At 43.3% G+C, this 19929-nt stretch overlaps 1 protein-coding gene across 1 annotated transcript in view; it reads right to left on the bottom strand.

Annotated features, from left to right (window-relative positions):
* SERHL2 (serine hydrolase like 2) overlaps window positions 1-19929 on the bottom strand; it is a 109241-nt gene that overhangs the window by 49225 nt on the left and 40087 nt on the right. Inside the window, exons 4-5 of the mRNA XM_053721331.1 lie at window positions 12850-12963; window positions 12522-12563 (exon numbers count right to left, since the gene is read on the bottom strand). Of these exons, the coding sequence (XP_053577306.1) occupies window positions 12522-12563; window positions 12850-12963 (156 nt within the window). The remainder of the gene's footprint in view (window positions 1-12521; window positions 12564-12849; window positions 12964-19929) is intronic.

The following is a 19929-nucleotide window of genomic DNA, read 5'->3' as shown; positions in this document are numbered from 1 at the left end:
GCCACATAGGATTATCAGCAGGTTGTGTATAGTGCAGCCACATAGGATTATCAGCAGGTTGTGTATAGTGCAGCCACATAGGATTATCAGCAGGTTGTGTATAGTGCAGCCACATAGCATTATCAGCAGGTTGTGTATAGTGCAGCCACATAGGATTATCAGCAGGTTGTGTATAGTGCAGCCACATAAGATTATCAGCAGGTTGTGTATAGTGCAGCCACATAGGATAATCAGCAGGCTGTGTATAGTGCAGCCACATAGGATTATCAGCAGGTTGTGTATAGTGCAGCCACATAGGATTATCAGCAGGTTGTGTATAGTGCAGCCACATAGGATTATCAGCAGGTTGTGTATAGTGCAGCCACATAGCATTATCAGCAGGTTGTGTATAGTGCAGCCACATAGGATTATCAGCAGGTTGTTTATAGTGCAGCCACATAGGATTATCAGCAGGTTGTGTATAGTGCAGCCACATAGGATTATCAGCAGGTTGTGTATAGTGCAGCCACATAGGATTATCAGCAGGTTGTGTATAGTGCAGCCACATAGGATTATCAGCAGGTTGTGTATAGTGCAGCCACATAGGATTATCAGCAGGTTGTGTATAGTGCAGCCACATAGGATTATCAGCAGGTTGTGTATAGTGCAGCCACATAGGATTATCAGCAGGTTGTGTATAGTGCAGCCACATAGGATTATCAGCAGGTTGTGTATAGTGCGGGCACATAGGATTATCAGCAGGTTGTGTATAGTGCAGCCACATAGGATTATCAGCAGGTTGTGTATAGTGCAGCCACATAGGATTATCAGCAGGTTGTGTATAGTGCAGCCACATAGGATTATCATCAGGTTGTGTATAGTGCGGGCACATAGGGTTATGGGCAGGTTGTGTATAGTGTGGGCACAGAAGGTTATAAACAATCACAAAGAAGGCAGGATCCAGCTTTAGTGTATAGTAAAATCCAATTTTATTAGGTTTAATTAAAACGCCAAACAGGCTATAGAAACAGCACAAACAGAGTAGGTGTGTGAGCGTGACACCAGGGCTTACATGTTTCGGCCCGCAGCCGTAATCATAGCCATAGGTGTCATGCAGGTGAGTGCATACTTAAAAAGGTAATAGTAAAATGTGATTGGACAAGAATACAAATTCAAAATACGCCCACACTCCACAGGTAGAAAGGGAATTAACCCTTGTTTCCCTTGATATGGAACAACATGTGTAAATACATTAGCAGATCAATATATGTACAAAATAGTATAATCTCCAAAACAACATTAGTAAATGATATGAATGTTAGAAATGTTAAAAACACTGGCCAGATAGACCGCACAGAATACTATGTGAATATAAGAATAGAAGATATACACATATAATATACTGCACTTAATGTACTATACTTCAGAATACGGTACAGAATGTATAATATGTTTACCTCATAACACTTAACACTTCAAATACACAATCTTGTATAGTTTAACCCCTACCTACCAGATAAATATTAATAGAATATGTACTATAGTATCAATGCACCTTAATTTTATATATATATATAATAGTGCTAGTGGCTAGCTGTGGTACTATATAAACCTTATAAATAGTGTATTAGAGGATAAAATAGGAGGATATGGGGAGAAACATAATATATAGTTCGGTTATGAATGAGAGTCAAAAAGGATATGGAATAGGGAAATTAAATAAAAATTAAAATGTAAAAAATGAAAGTAAAAAACGCTGGAATGAAGTGTATGTGCTCAGTAAAAATATATATATGCCCTAGAAGTACGGTCCTAGATAGCTAATACTGGGAAAATGTAAGAGAAATATATATATATACACAAACATCACAAATATAGCATGGTAATATCCTGATGATGAGCAGTAGTGCTTAAGGATATTTGTATATACATATACACTACTCCATATGTAGGGCAACATTGAAGTGAAGGTCTATAAACCCATAATTGCAGTAATACCAATAATTACACAGGATGGTAATTGGATAGTACATGAAATGTATAATATGTTATACTATATATTATATAAGGCTGGTGGACATTACAGCAGGGCTAGCTAGTGTGGCTATTCCCAGAAATTAATTAAATCATACCTGGAATTTAATCCTAAAGGAAGTCTAGTTTTTAACGTATAGATCCAATATACTTCCCTTTTGGCAAGTATATTCTCTAAGTTGCCACCCCTCTTCGGCACCTTGGCTTGTTCTATTGCCAGCCATTTAAAAGAATTTAAGCTACATCTGTGTTTAGTGGCAAAATGTTGAACCAGAGGTGTACTTGACGTGCCTTTAGTAATTGTAGAAAAGTGTTCTCTGATACGTGAATTGATGTCCCTCGAGGTTAACCCTACATACTGGATATTACATAAGGTGCATATAATAACGTATATGACATCCGTACTTTGGCAATTGAGGCAAGTTTTAATTGGATTTGTCTGACCAGTTGTTGTAGAGGTGAATTCTTTAGTAACCCAAGCAAAATCACAGGGTTTACACTTTTTATGGCCGCATTTAAACATACCTAAATGTTGTAGCCATGAGCTAGTAGGTTGTAATGTCTGTTTGAGTTCTGTTGGCGACAGCATAGATGCTAGTGTGGGGCTTTTTCTGTATGAACACCTGACCCCTTGTTTCACGGTGTCAATCAGCTTATCATCAGCTGCCAGTAGAGGGAAATGTTTCTTAACTATATTACAAATCTGTGAGTATTGTGTACTGTATGTTGTCACAAAGTGTACACCTTGAAAATCACTGTGTGTTTGTTTGGGTTTGTCTTTCAAAAGTTGGTCCCTATCTAGCTTGTCCACAGCTGATCTAGCTTGTTTGATGTGTCTGCGTGTATATTTTCTTTCTTTAAGCCTCTTCTCAAGGCAATCAGCCTCCTGCACATAATCCACAGTGTTGCTACAGTTCCTCTTTAGCCTAGAAAATTGGCCCTTTGCAACAGCATATGATGTATTTTTGGGATGGCAACTGGAAGCGTGCAGGAGGGTGTTGCCGGAGATGGGCTTGCGATATACTTTAGAGGTGATTTGTCCACTACTTTCTCCTGTAAGGCATAGGTCTAAATAATTAATAGACTTTGTGTCTGTAACGTAAGTAAAACTTAAGTTTAAATCGTTATTATTGATCATTTCCATGAAAGACAGTATATCTACAGGTGACCCTGACCAGATAAAAAGAAGGTCATCTATGTAGCGTTTAAAAAAACAAATATGTGATCTGTATGGGTTACTATGGTCAAAGATGTTGTCTAGCTCCCATTTGCCAAGAAATAAATTTGCATAGGAGGGGGCGTATTTCGCCCCCATGGCCGTTCCACATCTCTGAACATAGTATTGCCCTTCAAAGGTGAAAAAATTGTGAGTCAAAAGAAATTCTAGGATTCTCAGAACGTAGTCTTGGAAATCTGGTGTGTATTCTGTATGTGTAGTCAAAAAATACCTAACTGCCTCAATACCTTTATTATGTGGAATTCTGGAATATAGTGAGACCACATCCACTGAAAGCCAGTGATAGTTTGTTTGCCAATTTGTGTCAGTTAGCAAATTGAGTACATGCTTTGAATCCCTGGTATATGACGGTAGTTGGTTAACCAGAGGTTGTAAAATGGCATCAAGCCACTGGGACAATCTTTCAAATAAGGAGTCTATACCGCTAACTATTGGGCGGCCCTTTACATCAGTTAATGATTTATGGACCTTGGGGAACATATGGAACACTGGGATCCTAGGATATTTGACATAAAGATAGTCTGCTGTATTTTCATCCAAAAAACCATGTTCAACACCATCATCTAGGATACCACATAGGAGTTTCTTATACTCATTTGTTGGATTTCTGGGTAAGAGTGAGTAGTCTGAAGGATTACTTAGCTGTCTGAGAGCTTCTGATACATAATCTTTCCTATCAAGGACTACAATAGTGCCGCCCTTATCTGACGGTCTAATCACAAGATTTGGTTGTTGTTGTAATGACCTGAGTGCTTGGGATTGTCTTTTGGTCAGATTATTTGCTGTACTATCTATAGTCTCCTTCAGTTTCTGCAGGTCTGCCTCTACTCGTGCGTGGAATGTCTCTATTATTGGCCCTCTGTTTTGTATCGGGTAGAAGGTAGATTTGTTTTTGAATGAAAAAGCCCTATTCAGTGTTCCAGATGCATTGTTACTCTCTATGGCTAGATTTTGTAGAGATATAAGATCACAGACTTCTGAAAATGTGTTTATACCTGTACATGTTGTAGTGTGGACACTAGTTGATTCAGAGTGGGTGATCTCATATGGAGTGTCTGCAAAATGTTTCTTAAGTGTGATATTCCTTACAAATTTGTTGATATCGATGAGTGTTTGGAAAATGTCAAAGCTTGTAGTAGGTGCAAAACCTAAACCCAGAGACAATACATCTATTTGATCTTTAGTCAATGTAGTTGAGGATAAGTTTACCACACTATTTATTTGTATTTGGTCTGTGTGCGGTTGCCCCGTACAGGGTATCTCTCTTGGCTGTTGTAAGGTGTCCCCCCTATACCCTGCAAAGGTGGACCTATTGGAAAAACCTGATTTAAAAGTAGCATATCTTGTGCCCCTGTGTTCCCAATGTGTGCACTCATTTGTTCATCTGGTCTGTTAGTAGGAACATATTTGGACACAGTATTTTTATCTTTGGATCTTGCTGCTTGTGGTACCAGGCTAGCAGATGTTGTGTTGGGCATACTGGGAGTATTAGAGGCATTAACAATATTGGAGGAAACAGTGGGAACAGTGGGTACCTTTAGAATGCCCTGTTGAGTGTTAGAAATAGTGTTTGTTTGTGTTACTCTGTCTATCTCATTGTCACCACCTGAGTTATATTCGCCACCTGAGTTATATTCATCAGACGATCTGTCTGTATCACTATCAGAGAAGCTGACCTGTTTGCGGTGACCTCTACCATGTCTGCGATTGCCTCTACGGTTTTTGTTCTGTGGTAAGCTTCGTCTATAGTTGGAACGTTGTTGTTTGTTCCAAATATACACTGAGTTTTTCTGGTAATCAGTTTTGTCACGTACAAACTTAATATGTTTGTTTTCCATTATGATTTGCTTACCACGGGCCAAAGACTCTTGCAGGATCTTATCGAATTTGGCAAAATCTGGATCAATACTTCTATTGTTAAACTCAATCTGAAGGGTATCTATCTCTAGTTTGATATCACTTAGTTGCTTTGTCCTATATTGTATTAGTAGTAACATTAATTGGCATGAACATTCTGATAACACTGCATTCCATTTATCAACAAATTCTACATCTGTGGTATCAACCTCAAAAGTAGGAAATTTAAAAATTCTCAGTCCTCTGGGAATCATTTGGGCTTTAAGATATGATTGGAATGTCCAAATGTCCCACTGTGCCTTAGTTTCTTTAAACAGAAGGGTTTCCATAGTATCAAATAAAGTGCTGAGTGAGAGTGTCCCCTTATCCTCAGAAAATATTTTTTCACATTCTGTGGAAAATTCACTACGTGTTGTAGCCGGTCTCAGGGAAAAATATTGTTGTTGTGCTGTTTCTTCCATTATAATTCTATAGCAATCGTATTAATTAAATGTTCACTGTTATAGTGGATAGTCAATATATAGTAGTAAATAGTAAAATAGAGCCCCTGTATTTGTATACTGCAATGAAGAGTTTCTCTGGGTATCACCAGTAATACCCCAAATAAATGAGAAATATGGAAGGATGAGAAAAGCTCTTCAAATATGCAACTCCACTGCAAACAAACATATGCAACAGTCTATTTCGTTGTTCCCGGGACTTACCCCAAATGAGCTACAGGGGCGGTAGAGCTCATTTGGGGTAAGTCCCGGGAACAACGAAATAGACTGTTGCATATGTTTGTTTGCAGTGGAGTTGCATATTTGAAGAGCTTTTCTCATCCTTCCATATTTCTCATTTATTTGGGGTATTACTGGTGATACCCAGAGAAACTCTTCATTGCAGTATACAAATACAGGGGCTCTATTTTACTATTTACTACTATATATTGACTATCCACTATAACAGTGAACATTTAATTAATACGATTGCTATAGAATTATAATGGAAGAAACAGCACAACAACAATATTTTTCCCTGAGACCGGCTACAACACGTAGTGAATTTTCCACAGAATGTGAAAAAATATTTTCTGAGGATAAGGGGACACTTTCACTCAGCACTTTATTTGATACTATGGAAACCCTTCTGTTTAAAGAAACTAAGGCACAGTGGGACATTTGGACATTCCAATCATATCTTAAAGCCCAAATGATTCCCAGAGGACTGAGAATTTTTAAATTTCCTACTTTTGAGGTTGATACCACAGATGTAGAATTTGTTGATAAATGGAATGCAGTGTTATCAGAATGTTCATGCCAATTAATGTTACTACTAATACAATATAGGACAAAGCAACTAAGTGATATCAAACTAGAGATAGATACCCTTCAGATTGAGTTTAACAATAGAAGTATTGATCCAGATTTTGCCAAATTCGATAAGATCCTGCAAGAGTCTTTGGCCCGTGGTAAGCAAATCATAATGGAAAACAAACATATTAAGTTTGTACGTGACAAAACTGATTACCAGAAAAACTCAGTGTATATTTGGAACAAACAACAACGTTCCAACTATAGACGAAGCTTACCACAGAACAAAAACCGTAGAGGCAATCGCAGACATGGTAGAGGTCACCACAAACAGGTCAGCTTCTCTGATAGTGATACAGACAGATCGTCTGATGAATATAACTCAGGTGGCGAATATAACTCAGGTGGTGACAATGAGATAGACAGAGTAACACAAACAAACACTATTTCCAACACTCAACAGGGCATTCTAAAGGTACCCACTGTTCCCACTGTTTCCTCCAATATTGTTAATGCCTCTAATACTCCCAGTATGCCCAACACAACATCTGCTAGCCTGGTACCACAAGCAGCAAGATCCAAAGATAAAAATACTGTGTCCAAATATGTTCCTACTAACAGACCAGATGAACAAATGAGTGCACACATTGGGAACACAGGGGCACAAGATATGCTACTTTTAAATCAGGTTTTTCCAATAGGTCCACCTTTGCAGGGTATAGGGGGGACACCTTACAACAGCCAAGAGAGATACCCTGTACGGGGCAACCGCACACAGACCAAATACAAATAAATAGTGTGGTAAACTTATCCTCAACTACATTGACTAAAGATCAAATAGATGTATTGTCTCTGGGTTTAGGTTTTGCACCTACTACAAGCTTTGACATTTTCCAAACACTCATCGATATCAACAAATTTGTAAGGAATATCACACTTAAGAAACATTTTGCAGACACTCCATATGAGATCACCCACTCTGAATCAACTAGTGTCCACACTACAACATGTACAGGTATAAACACATTTTCAGAAGTCTGTGATCTTATATCTCTACAAAATCTAGCCATAGAGAGTAACAATGCATCTGGAACACTGAATAGGGCTTTTTCATTCAAAAACAAATCTACCTTCTACCCGATACAAAACAGAGGGCCAATAATAGAGACATTCCACGCACGAGTAGAGGCAGACCTGCAGAAACTGAAGGAGACTATAGATAGTACAGCAAATAATCTGACCAAAAGACAATCCCAAGCACTCAGGTCATTACAACAACAACCAAATCTTGTGATTAGACCGTCAGATAAGGGCGGCACTATTGTAGTCCTTGATAGGAAAGATTATGTATCAGAAGCTCTCAGACAGCTAAGTAATCCTTCAGACTACTCACTCTTACCCAGAAATCCAACAAATGAGTATAAGAAACTCCTATGTGGTATCCTAGATGATGGTGTTGAACATGGTTTTTTGGATGAAAATACAGCAGACTATCTTTATGTCAAATATCCTAGGATCCCAGTGTTCCATATGTTCCCCAAGGTCCATAAATCATTAACTGATGTAAAGGGCCGCCCAATAGTTAGCGGTATAGACTCCTTATTTGAAAGATTGTCCCAGTGGCTTGATGCCATTTTACAACCTCTGGTTAACCAACTACCGTCATATACCAGGGATTCAAAGCATGTACTCAATTTGCTAACTGACACAAATTGGCAAACAAACTATCACTGGCTTTCAGTGGATGTGGTCTCTCTATATTCCAGAATTCCACATAATAAAGGTATTGAGGCAGTTAGGTATTTTTTGACTACACATACAGAATACACACCAGATTTCCAAGACTACGTTCTGAGAATCCTAGAATTTCTTTTGACTCACAATTTTTTCACCTTTGAAGGGCAATACTATGTTCAGAGATGTGGAACGGCCATGGGGGCGAAATACGCCCCCTCCTATGCAAATTTATTTCTTGGCAAATGGGAGCTAGACAACATCTTTGACCATAGTAACCCATACAGATCACATATTTGTTTTTTTAAACGCTACATAGATGACCTTCTTTTTATCTGGTCAGGGTCACCTGTAGATATACTGTCTTTCATGGAAATGATCAATAATAACGATTTAAACTTAAGTTTTACTTACGTTACAGACACAAAGTCTATTAATTATTTAGACCTATGCCTTACAGGAGAAAGTAGTGGACAAATCACCTCTAAAGTATATCGCAAGCCCATCTCCGGCAACACCCTCCTGCACGCTTCCAGTTGCCATCCCAAAAATACATCATATGCTGTTGCAAAGGGCCAATTTTCTAGGCTAAAGAGGAACTGTAGCAACACTGTGGATTATGTGCAGGAGGCTGATTGCCTTGAGAAGAGGCTTAAAGAAAGAAAATATACACGCAGACACATCAAACAAGCTAGATCAGCTGTGGACAAGCTAGATAGGGACCAACTTTTGAAAGACAAACCCAAACAAACACACAGTGATTTTCAAGGTGTACACTTTGTGACAACATACAGTACACAATACTCACAGATTTGTAATATAGTTAAGAAACATTTCCCTCTACTGGCAGCTGATGATAAGCTGATTGACACCGTGAAACAAGGGGTCAGGTGTTCATACAGAAAAAGCCCCACACTAGCATCTATGCTGTCGCCAACAGAACTCAAACAGACATTACAACCTACTAGCTCATGGCTACAACATTTAGGTATGTTTAAATGCGGCCATAAAAAGTGTAAACCCTGTGATTTTGCTTGGGTTACTAAAGAATTCACCTCTACAACAACTGGTCAGACATATCCAATTAAAACTTGCCTCAATTGCCAAAGTACGGATGTCATATACGTTATTATATGCACCTTATGTAATATCCAGTATGTAGGGTTAACCTCGAGGGACATCAATTCACGTATCAGAGAACACTTTTCTACAATTACTAAAGGCACGTCAAGTACACCTCTGGTTCAACATTTTGCCACTAAACACAGATGTAGCTTAAATTCTTTTAAATGGCTGGCAATAGAACAAGCCAAGGTGCCGAAGAGGGGTGGCAACTTAGAGAATATACTTGCCAAAAGGGAAGTATATTGGATCTATACGTTAAAAACTAGACTTCCTTTAGGATTAAATTCCAGATATGATTTAATTAATTTCTGGGAATAGCCACACTAGCTAGCCCTGCTGTAATGTCCACCAGCCTTATATAATATATAGTATAACATATTATACATTTCATGTACTATCCAATTACCATCCTGTGTAATTATTGGTATTACTGCAATTATGGGTTTATAGACCTTCACTTCAATGTTGCCCTACATATGGAGTAGTGTATATGTATATACAAATATCCTTAAGCACTACTGCTCATCATCAGGATATTACCATGCTATATTTGTGATGTTTGTGTATATATATATATTTCTCTTACATTTTCCCAGTATTAGCTATCTAGGACCGTACTTCTAGGGCATATATATTTTTACTGAGCACATACACTTCATTCCAGCGTTTTTTACTTTCATTTTTTACATTTTAATTTTTATTTAATTTCCCTATTCCATATCCTTTTTGACTCTCATTCATAACCGAACTATATATTATGTTTCTCCCCATATCCTCCTATTTTATCCTCTAATACACTATTTATAAGGTTTATATAGTACCACAGCTAGCCACTAGCACTATTATATATATATATAAAATTAAGGTGCATTGATACTATAGTACATATTCTATTAATATTTATCTGGTAGGTAGGGGTTAAACTATACAAGATTGTGTATTTGAAGTGTTAAGTGTTATGAGGTAAACATATTATACATTTTGTACCGTATTCTGAAGTATAGTACATTAAGTGCAGTATATTATATGTGTATATCTTCTATTCTTATATTCACATAGTATTCTGTGCGGTCTATCTGGCCAGTGTTTTTAACATTTCTAACATTCATATCATTTACTAATGTTGTTTTGGAGATTATACTATTTTGTACATATATTGATCTGCTTATGTATTTACACATGTTGTTCCATATCAAGGGAAACAAGGGTTAATTCCCTTTCTACCTGTGGAGTGTGGGCGTATTTTGAATTTGTATTCTTGTCCAATCACATTTTACTATTACCTTTTTAAGTATGCACTCACCTGCATGACACCTATGGCTATGATTACGGCTGCGGGCCGAAACATGTAAGCCCTGGTGTCACGCTCACACACCTACTCTGTTTGTGCTGTTTCTATAGCCTGTTTGGCGTTTTAATTAAACCTAATAAAATTGGATTTTACTATACACTAAAGCTGGATCCTGCCTTCTTTGTGATTGTTCGTATCCACACCAGCTTGGGATCCGCTTTAGCCCCTGTTCACCTGTATCCTGTTGTAAACCCGGGTGAAGACAGAGAGCACCGCCCCCCGACCGGCGAATCCTGTGACGTCACGATCGACGCTGAATGTCCGTATGGCAAGCCAGAAGCGCTGCTGGAGTCTCATGTGAGTGCCGTTTACTTGGAGCTATTAGCCCACCGACAAGGTTTCGGTTTGACCACGTAGGTCCCCCGGCATATCCAGAGCATCTTTATGGTAAAGATCATACAGCCAAGTCGCAACTACAGGGGCGGTAGAGCTCATTTGGGGTAAGTCCCGGGAACAACGAAATAGACTGTTGCATATGTTTGTTTGCAGTGGAGTTGCATATTTGAAGAGCTTTTCTCATCCTTCCATATTTCTCACAGAAGGTTATAGACAGGTTATGTATAGTGTGGGCACAGAGGGTTATAGGCAGGTTGTGTATAGTGTGGGTACAGAGGGTTGTAGGCAGGTTGTGTATAGTGTGGGTACAGAGGGTTATAGGCAGGTTGTGTATAGTGTGGGTACAGAGGGTTATGGTAAAATTCTAAAACCAATTCACCAAGCGCCTGCTGAAAATGACCCTTAGCTCAGATGGATTGACCCCTAGTGGTCAACGGGAAAATGTAAAGACTAAAAGAAATAGAGCGCCAACTGTAGAAGGCAGCTGCCTTCTATAGTTGGCGCTCTGATATTTCTTTTAGTCTTTATAGAGGGTTATGGGCAGGTTGTGTATAGTGTGGGCACAGAGGGTTATGGGCAGGTTGCGTATAGTGTGGGCACAGATGGTTATAGGCAGGTTGTGTATAGAGTGGGCACAGAGGGTTATAGGCAGGTTGTGTATAGTGTGGGCTCAGAGGGTTATAGGCAGGTTGTGTATAGTGTGGGCACAGAGGGTTATAGGCAGGTTGTATATAGTGTGGGCACAGAGGGTTATATGCAGGTTGTGTATAGTGTGGGCACAGAGGGTTATAGACAGGTTATGTATAGTGTGGGCACAGAGGGTTATAGGCAGGTTGTGTATAGTGTGGGTACAGAGGGTTATGGGCAGGTTGTGTATAGTGTGGGCACAGAGGGTTATAGGCAGGTTGTATATATAGTGTGGGCACAGAGGGTTATAGGCAGGTTGCGTATAGTGTGGGCACAGAGGGTTATAGGCAGGTTACGTATAGTGTGGGCACAGAGGGTTATAGGCAGGTTGTGTATAGTGTGGGCTCAGAGGGTTATAGGCAGGTTGCGTATAGTGTGGGCACAGAAAGTTATAGGCAGGTTGTGTAAAGTGTGGGCACAGGGGGTTATATGCAGGTTGTGTATAGTGTGGGCACAGAGGGTTATAGGCAGGTTGTGTATAGTGTGGGTACAGAGGGTTATGGGCAGGTTGTGTATAGTGTGGGCACAGAGGGTTATAGGCAGGTTGTATATAGTGTGGGCACAGAAGAGGGTTATAGGCAGGTTGCGTATAGTGTGGGCACAGAGGGTTATAGGCAGGTTACGTATAGTGTGGGCACAGAGGGTTATAGGCAGGTTGTGTATAGTGTGGGCTCAGAGCGTTATAGGCAGGTTGCGTATAGTGTGGGCACATAGGAGTATGAGCAGGTTATATTGTGGTTGGGAGGTGACACATTTTTCACTGCAGTTCTGTGTTGCTATATTTTTTGCTTGTCCTATACCCCTCAGGTGGCAGCAGGACTCTCAGGGAAAGGCTAGAGGTTGTTTCTGCTTTGGGTCACAAGACAATCTCCGTGCTATAGTGACTCACCCATACTGTGTCCTACAATTGAGAACTTCTTCCATCCCATAGCTGAGGAAACAATAAAGAATATGGTCAGTTTATTAAATGCAGCATTTTGCACAGACTCTTATGTGACCTCAGGAGGAGCTGGCGCCAGAGGTGTCACATCATCTAGGGTCTGTGTTAGTGGCCATAACTCTGTAAGGGGCACAAGACACGAACAAGACTGGGATGTACAGCCTGTGCCCATTAGAGGTCACACAGACGGCACTACCCAGTGCAGCACTGCTCACCCTCAGCTGTCTCTTGGTTTTAGGCCTAACTATGGCTGACATGGTGAATAGCTGGTTCTCACCTGTTACTACTCTGTGTACATCCGTCACATAGTCCAGATGCTGGTATCTCAACCCCGGGGGCATGTGGGAGGACAGGCCATGACCTGAGAAATCCAGAGCCACGTAGTGATTTTCTAAAGAGACAAAAACATCAAGATGTTAGCAAAGACTACATATCCCATAATCCTCAGGGGCTGACGGTAATGTCGGATTTTGGAGTGGAGGAATCACTTCAGTGATTGGTGCTTAAAAGGAGCAACACACACATTTATAAGCATAGTATTGAGGTTACACCCCGCTTCCCTCTCGTCATGAGTGCCGCCATGTTGTTCTCTAGCTGTCACTACATTTCAGTGCTGACGTGTTTGCGCGTGTGCAGTAACTCTCCTTCAGATACCTGCAGTGTAACTTAGGTTCCAAAATGGCAGCTCCTGTGATTAGAGGGAGGTGCATGATGTGTTTGGTCCTTAAAGTCCGCTTCAAGAGATATAGGAACTCTACAAACTCTGGCTAAGGATCTGCCGGAAGTGCATTTAGATAAACTGTGTGCAATAGATGATCTAAATCAGAACTGGAAAAATACACAGCTCCTACAATTTCCCTTTATTCCATATTCATTTAAACACCTTATTCTTGCTCTAAAATGTGTAGGTGGCCCCTCTGTGTCCTCTACCCTGGTGCCTGCTGGTCAGTGGCATCCAAGCTACATATCGCTGTTATAATAATAGTCACGAGGGCAGCTTGACTAGCAAATGATGGCAGCGACCACACGAACACGTCTAATCTCAGTACAGAACAGACACAAGCAGCACAGTCAGTACCGCCCAGACACAAGCAGCGCTCGTATGTCAATACAGCCCAGACACAAGCAGCGCTAATATGTCAATACAGCCCAGACACAAGCAGCACTTGTATGTCAATACAGCCCAGACACAAGCAGCACTTGTATGTCAATACAGCCCAGACACAAGCAGCACTTGTATGTCAATACAGCCCAGACACAAGCAGCGCTAATGTCAATACAGCCCAGACACAAGCAGCGTTAATGTCAGAACAGCCCAGACACAAGCAGCGCTAATGTCAGAACAGCCCAGGCACAAGCAGCACTGTCAGTACCGCCCAGACACAAGCAGCACTCGTATGTCAATACAGCCCAGACACAAGCAGCGTTAATGTCAGAACAGCCCAGACACAAGCAGCGCTAATGTCAGAACAGCCCAGGCACAAGCAGCACTGTCAGTACCACCCAGACACAAGCAGCGCTCGCATGTCAATACAGCCCAGACACAAGCAGCGTTAATGTCAGAACAGCCCAGACACAAGCAGCGCTAATGTCAGAACAGCCCAGACACAAGCAGCGCTAATGTCAGAACAGCCCAGACACAAGCAGCGCTAATGTCAGAATAGCCCAGACACAAGCAGCGCTAATGTCAGAACAGCCCAGACACAAGCAGCGCTAATGTCAGAACAGCCCAGACACAAGCAGCGTTAATGTCAGAACAGCCCAGACACAAGCAGCGCTAATGTCAGAACAGCCCAGACACAAGCAGCGCTAATGTCAGAACAGCCCAGACACAAGCAGCGCTAATGTCAGAATAGCCCAGACACAAGCAGCGCTAATGTCAGTACAGACACAAGCAGCGTTAATGTCAGAACAGCCCAGACACAAGCAGCGCTAATGTCAATACAGCCCAGACACAAGCAGCGCTAATGTCAGAACAGCCCAGACACAAGCAGTGCTAATGTCAGAACAGCCCAGACACAAGCAGTGCTAATGTCAGAACAGCCCAGACACAAGCAGCGCTAATGTCAGAACAGCCCAGACACAAGCAGCGCTAATGTCAGAACAGCCCAGACACAAGCAGCGCTAATGTCAGAACAGCCCAGACACAAGCAGCGCTAATGTCAGAACAGCCCAGACACAAGCAGCGCTAATGTCAGAACAGCCCAGACACAAGCAGCGTTAATGTCAGAACAGCCCAGACACAAGCAGCACTAATGACAGAACAGCCCAGACACAAGCAGCGTTAATGTCAGAACAGCCCAGACACAAGCAGCACTAATGACAGAACAGCCCAGACACAAGCAGCGCTAATGTCAGAACAGCCCAGACACAAGCAGCGCTAATGTCAGAACAGCCCAGACACAAGCAGCGCTAATGTCAGAACAGCCCAGACACAAGCAGCGCTAATGTCAGAACAGCCCAGACAAAAGCAGCGCTAATGTCAGTACAGACACAAGCAGCGCTAATGTCAGTACAGACACAAGCAGCACTAATGTCAGTACAGCCCAGACACAAGCAGCGCTAATGTCAGAATAGCCCAGACACAAGCAGCGCTAATGTCAGTACAGCCCAGACACAAGCAGCGCTAATGTCAGTACAGAAACAAGCAGCGTTAATGTCAGAACAGCCCAGACACAAGCAGCGCTAATGTCAGTACAGACACAAGCAGCGTTAATGTCAGAACAGCCCAGACACAAGCAGCGCTAATGTCAATACAGCCCAGACACAAGCAGCGCTAATGTCAATAAAGCCCAGACACAAGCAGCGCTAATGTCAGAACAGCCCAGACACAAGCAGCGCTAATGTCAGTACAGCCCAGACACAAGCAGCGCTCTTATGTCAATACAGCCCAGACACAAGCAGCGCTAATGTCAATACAGCCCAGACACAAGCAGCGCTAATGTCAGAACAGCCCAGACACAAGCAGCGCTAATGTCAATACAGCCCAGACACAAGCAGCGCTAATGTCAATACAGCCCAGACACAAGCAGCGTTAATGTCAGAACAGCCCAGACACAAGCAGCGTTAATGTCAGAACAGCCCAGACACAAGCAGCGCTAATGTCAGAACAGCCCAGACACAAGCAGCGCTAATGTCAGAACAGCCCAGACACAAGCAGCGCTAATGTCAGAACAGCCCAGACACAAGCAGCGCTAATGTCAGAACAGCCCAGACACAAGCAGCGCTAATGTCAGAACAGCCCAGACACAAGCAGCGCTAATGTCAGAACAGCCCAGACACAAGCAGCGTTAATGTCAGAACAGCCCAGACACAAGCAGCTCTAATGACAGAACAGCCCAGACACAAGCAGCGTTAATGTCAGAACAGCCCAGACACAAGCAGCACTAATGACAGAACAGCCCAGACACAAGCAGCGCTAATGTCAGAACAGCCCAGACACAAGCAGCGCTAATGTCAGAACAGCCCAGACACAAGCAGCGCTAATGTCAGAACAGCCCAGACACAAGCAGCGCTAATGTCAGAACAGCCCAGACACAAGCAGCGCTAATGTCAGAACAGCCCAGACAAAAGCAGCGCTAATGTCAGTACAGACACAAGCAGCGCTAATGTCAGTACAGACACAAGCAGCACTAATGTCAGTACAGCCCAGACACAAGCAGCGCTAATGTCAGAATAGCCCAGACACAAGCAGCGCTAATGTCAGTACAGCCCAGACACAAGCAGCGCTAATGTCAGTACAGAAACAAGCAGCGTTAATGTCAGAACAGCCCAGACACAAGCAGCGCTAATGTCAGTACAGACACAAGCAGCGTTAATGTCAGAACAGCCCAGACACAAGCAGCGCTAATGTCAATACAGCCCAGACACAAGCAGCGCTAATGTCAATAAAGCCCAGACACAAGCAGCGCTAATGTCAGAACAGCCCAGACACAAGCAGCGCTAATGTCAGTACAGCCCAGACACAAGCAGCGCTCTTATGTCAATACAGCCCAGACACAAGCAGCGCTAATGTCAATACAGCCCAGACACAAGCAGCGTTAATGTCAGAACAGCCCAGACACAAGCAGCGCTAATGTCAGAACAGCCCAGACACAAGCAGCACTAATGACAGAACAGCCCAGACACAAGCAGCGCTAATGTCAGAACAGCCCAGACACAAGCAGCGCTAATGTCAGAACAGCCCAGACACAAGCAGCGCTAATGTCAGAACAGCCCAGACACAAGCAGCGCTAATGTCAGAACAGCCCAGACACAAGCAGCGTTAATGTCAGAACAGCCCAGACACAAGCAGCGCTAATGTCAGAACAGCCCAGACACAAGCAGCGCTAATGTCAGTACAGACACAAGCAGCGTTAATGTCAGAACAGCCCAGACACAAGCAGCGCTAATGTCAATACAGCCCAGACACAAGCAGCGCTAATGTCAATACAGCCCAGACACAAGCAGCGCTAATGTCAATACAGCCCAGACACAAGCAGTGCTAATGTCAGAACAGCCCAGACACAAGCAGCGCTAATGTCAGAATAGCCCAGACGCAAGCAGCGCTAATGTCAGAACAGCCCAGACGCAAGCAGCGCTAATGTCAATACAGCCCAGACACAAGCAGCGTTAATGTCAGAACAGCCCAGACACAAGCAGCGCTAATGTCAGAACAGCCCAGACACAAGCAGCGCTAATGTCAGAACAGCCCAGACACAAGCAGCGCTAATGTCAGAACAGCCCAGACACAAGCAGCGCTAATGTAAATACAGCCCAGACACAAGCAGCGATAATGTCAGTACAGCCCAGACACAAGCAGCGCTAATGTCAGTACAGCCCAGACACAAGCAGCGCTAATGTTAGTACAGCCCAGACACAAGCAGCGTTAATGTCAGTACAGACACAAGCAGCGCTAATGTCAGACCAGACACAAGCAGCGCTAATGTCAGACCAGACACAAGCAGCACTAATGTCAGACCAGACACAAGCAGCACTAATGTCAGTACAGACACAAGCAGCACTAATGTCAGACCAGACACAAGCAGCACTAATGTCAGTACAGACACAAGCAGCGCTAATGTCAGAACAGCCCAGACACAAGCAGCGCTAATGTCAGTACAGCCCAGACACAAGCAGCGCTAATGTCAGTACAGACACAAGCAGCGCTGTCAGAACAGCCCAGACACAAGCAGCGCTAATGTCAATACAGCCCAGACACAAGCAGCGCTAATGTCAGAACAGCCCAGACACAAGCAGCGTTAATGTCAGAACAGCCCAGACACAAGCAGCGCTAATGTCAGAACAGCCCAGACACAAGCAGCGCTAATGTCAGTACAGCCCAGACACAAGCAGCGCTAATGTCAGAACAGCCCAGACACAAGCAGCGCTAATGTCAGAACAGCCCAGACACAAGCAGCGCTAATGTCAGAACAGCCCAGACACAAGCAGCGCTAATGTCAGAACAGCCCAGACACAAGCAGCACTAATGTCAGACCAGACACAAGCAGCACTAATGTCAGTACAGACACAAGCAGCACTGATGTCAGACTAGACACAAGCAGCACTAATGTCAGTACAGACACAACCAGCACTAATGTCAGACCAGACACAAGCAGCACTAATGTCAGACCAGACACAAGCAGCGCTAAGGTCAGTACAGACACAAGCAGCGCTGTCAGACCAGACACAAGCAGCACTAATGTCAGTAAAGACACAAGCAGCACTAATGTCAGTACAGACACAAGCAGCACTAATGTCAGTACAGACACAAGCAGCACTAATGTCAGTACAGACACAAGCAGCACTAATGTCAGTACAGACACAAGCAGCACTAATGTCAGTACAGACACAAGCAGTGTTAATGTCAGAACAGCCCAGACACAAGCAGCACTAATGACAGAACAGCCCAGACACAAGCAGCGCTAATGTCAGAACAGCCCAGACACAAGCAGCGCTAATGTCAGTACAGACACAAGTAGCGTTAATGTCAGAACAGCCCAGACACAAGCAGCGCTAATGTCAGAACAGCCCAGACACAAGCAGCGCTAATGTCAGAACAGCCCAGACACAAGCAGCGCTAATGTCAGAACAGCCCAGACACAAGCAGCGCTAATGTCAGAACAGCCCAGACACAAGCAGCGCTAATGTCAGAACAGCCCAGACACAAGCAGCGCTAATGTCAGTACAGACACAAGCAGCGTTAATGTCAGTACAGACACAAGCAGCACTAATGTCAGTAAAGACACAAGCAGCACTAATGTCAGACCAGACACAAGCAGCACTAATGTCAGTACAGACACAAGCAGCACTAATGTCAGACCAGACACAAGCAGCACTAATGTCAGTACAGACACAAGCAGCACTAATGTCAGACCAGACACAAGCAGCACTAATGTCAGACCAGACACAAGCAGCGCCAAGGTCAGTACAGACACAAGCAGCGCTAAGGTCAGTACAGACACAAGCAGCACTAATGTCAGTAAAGACACAAGCAGCACTAATGTCAGTACAGACACAAGCAGCACTAATGTCAGTACAGACACAAGCAGCACTAATGTCAGTACAGACACAAGCAGCACTAATGTCAGTACAGACACAAGCAGCGTTAATGTCAGAACAGCCCAGACACAAGCAGCGCTAATGTCAGAACAGCCCAAACACAAGCAGCGCTAATGTCAGAACAGCCCAGACACAAGCAGCGCTAATGTCAGAATAGCCCAGACACAAGCAGCGCTAATGTCAGAACAGCCCAGACACAAGCAGCGCTAATGTCAGTACAGCCCAGATACAAGCAGCGCTAATGTCAGTACAGACACAAGCAGCGCTAATGTCAGAACAGCCCAGACACAAGCAGCGCTAATGTCAATACAGCCCAGACACAAGCAGCGCTAATGTCAGAACAGCCCAGACACAAGCAGTGCTAATGTCAGAACAGCCCAGACACAAGCAGCGCTAATGTCAGAACAGCCCAGACACAAGCAGCGCTAATGTCAGAACAGCCCAGACACAAGCAGCGCAAATGTCAATACAGCCCAGACAAAAGCAGCGCTAATGTCAGTACAGCCCAGACACAAGCAGCGCTAATGTCAGAACAGCCCAGACACAAGCAGCGCTAATGTCAATACAGCCCAGACACAAGCAGCGCTAATGTCAATACAGCCCAGACACAAGCAGCGTTAATGTCAGAACAGCCCAGACACAAGCAGCGTTAATGTCAGAACAGCCCAGACACAAGCAGCGCTAATGTCAGAACAGCCCAGACACAAGCAGCACTAATGACAGAACAGCCCAGACACAAGCAGCGCTAATGTCAGAACAGCCCAGACACAAGCAGCGCTAATGTCAGAACAGCCCAGACACAAGCAGCGCTAATGTC

The sequence above is a fragment of the Bombina bombina genome, chromosome 7 (genome assembly GCF_027579735.1).
Source record: "Bombina bombina isolate aBomBom1 chromosome 7, aBomBom1.pri, whole genome shotgun sequence".
Lineage (NCBI taxonomy): Eukaryota > Metazoa > Chordata > Amphibia > Anura > Bombinatoridae > Bombina > Bombina bombina.
This window is presented reverse-complemented; position numbering and strand designations above follow the sequence as displayed.